This window comes from Triticum dicoccoides, chromosome 4B, assembly GCF_002162155.2.
Source record: "Triticum dicoccoides isolate Atlit2015 ecotype Zavitan chromosome 4B, WEW_v2.0, whole genome shotgun sequence".
In the NCBI taxonomy this organism is placed as follows: domain Eukaryota; kingdom Viridiplantae; phylum Streptophyta; class Magnoliopsida; order Poales; family Poaceae; genus Triticum; species Triticum dicoccoides.
In genome coordinates this window covers 25,326,251-25,326,616 of record NC_041387.1, presented here as the reverse complement: position 1 = coordinate 25,326,616, position 366 = coordinate 25,326,251, and the positions used below count along the sequence as shown (strand labels likewise).

The following is a 366-nucleotide window of genomic DNA, read 5'->3' as shown; positions in this document are numbered from 1 at the left end:
GGCCGCGACTTCGCGGTCGTGGCCGCGGACACGTCCGCCGTGCAGAGCATCCTCGTCCACAAGACGGACGAGGACAAGATCATGCTCCTCGACTCCCACAAGCTCATGGGCGCCTCCGGGGAGCCCGGCGACCGGTAAGCACCCCTCCACGCCCGTCGCCGATCCGCCCGCCCCGGCGGTTCCGGGCTCGCTTTTCTGTTGGGGGCGGCTTTGCCGTCTCGATCTGACCCGATCTGGCTTTGTTTTTTTTTTCTGGGGGCGTCGGGCGGCAACAGCGTGCAGTTCACCGAGTTCATCCAGAAGAACCTCCACCTCTACCAGTTCCGCAACAACATGCCGCTCAGCACCGCCGCCACCGCCAACTTC

The 366-nt window shown here is 65.3% G+C and overlaps 1 protein-coding gene across 1 annotated transcript in view; it reads left to right on the top strand.

Annotated features, from left to right (window-relative positions):
• LOC119292450 (proteasome subunit beta type-2-like) overlaps positions 1-366 on the top strand; it is a 79,800-nt gene that overhangs the window by 77,584 nt on the left and 1,850 nt on the right. Inside the window, exon 3 of the mRNA XM_037571288.1 lies at positions 2-134. Coding sequence (XP_037427185.1) covers positions 2-134 — 133 coding nt within the window. The remainder of the gene's footprint in view (position 1; positions 135-366) is intronic.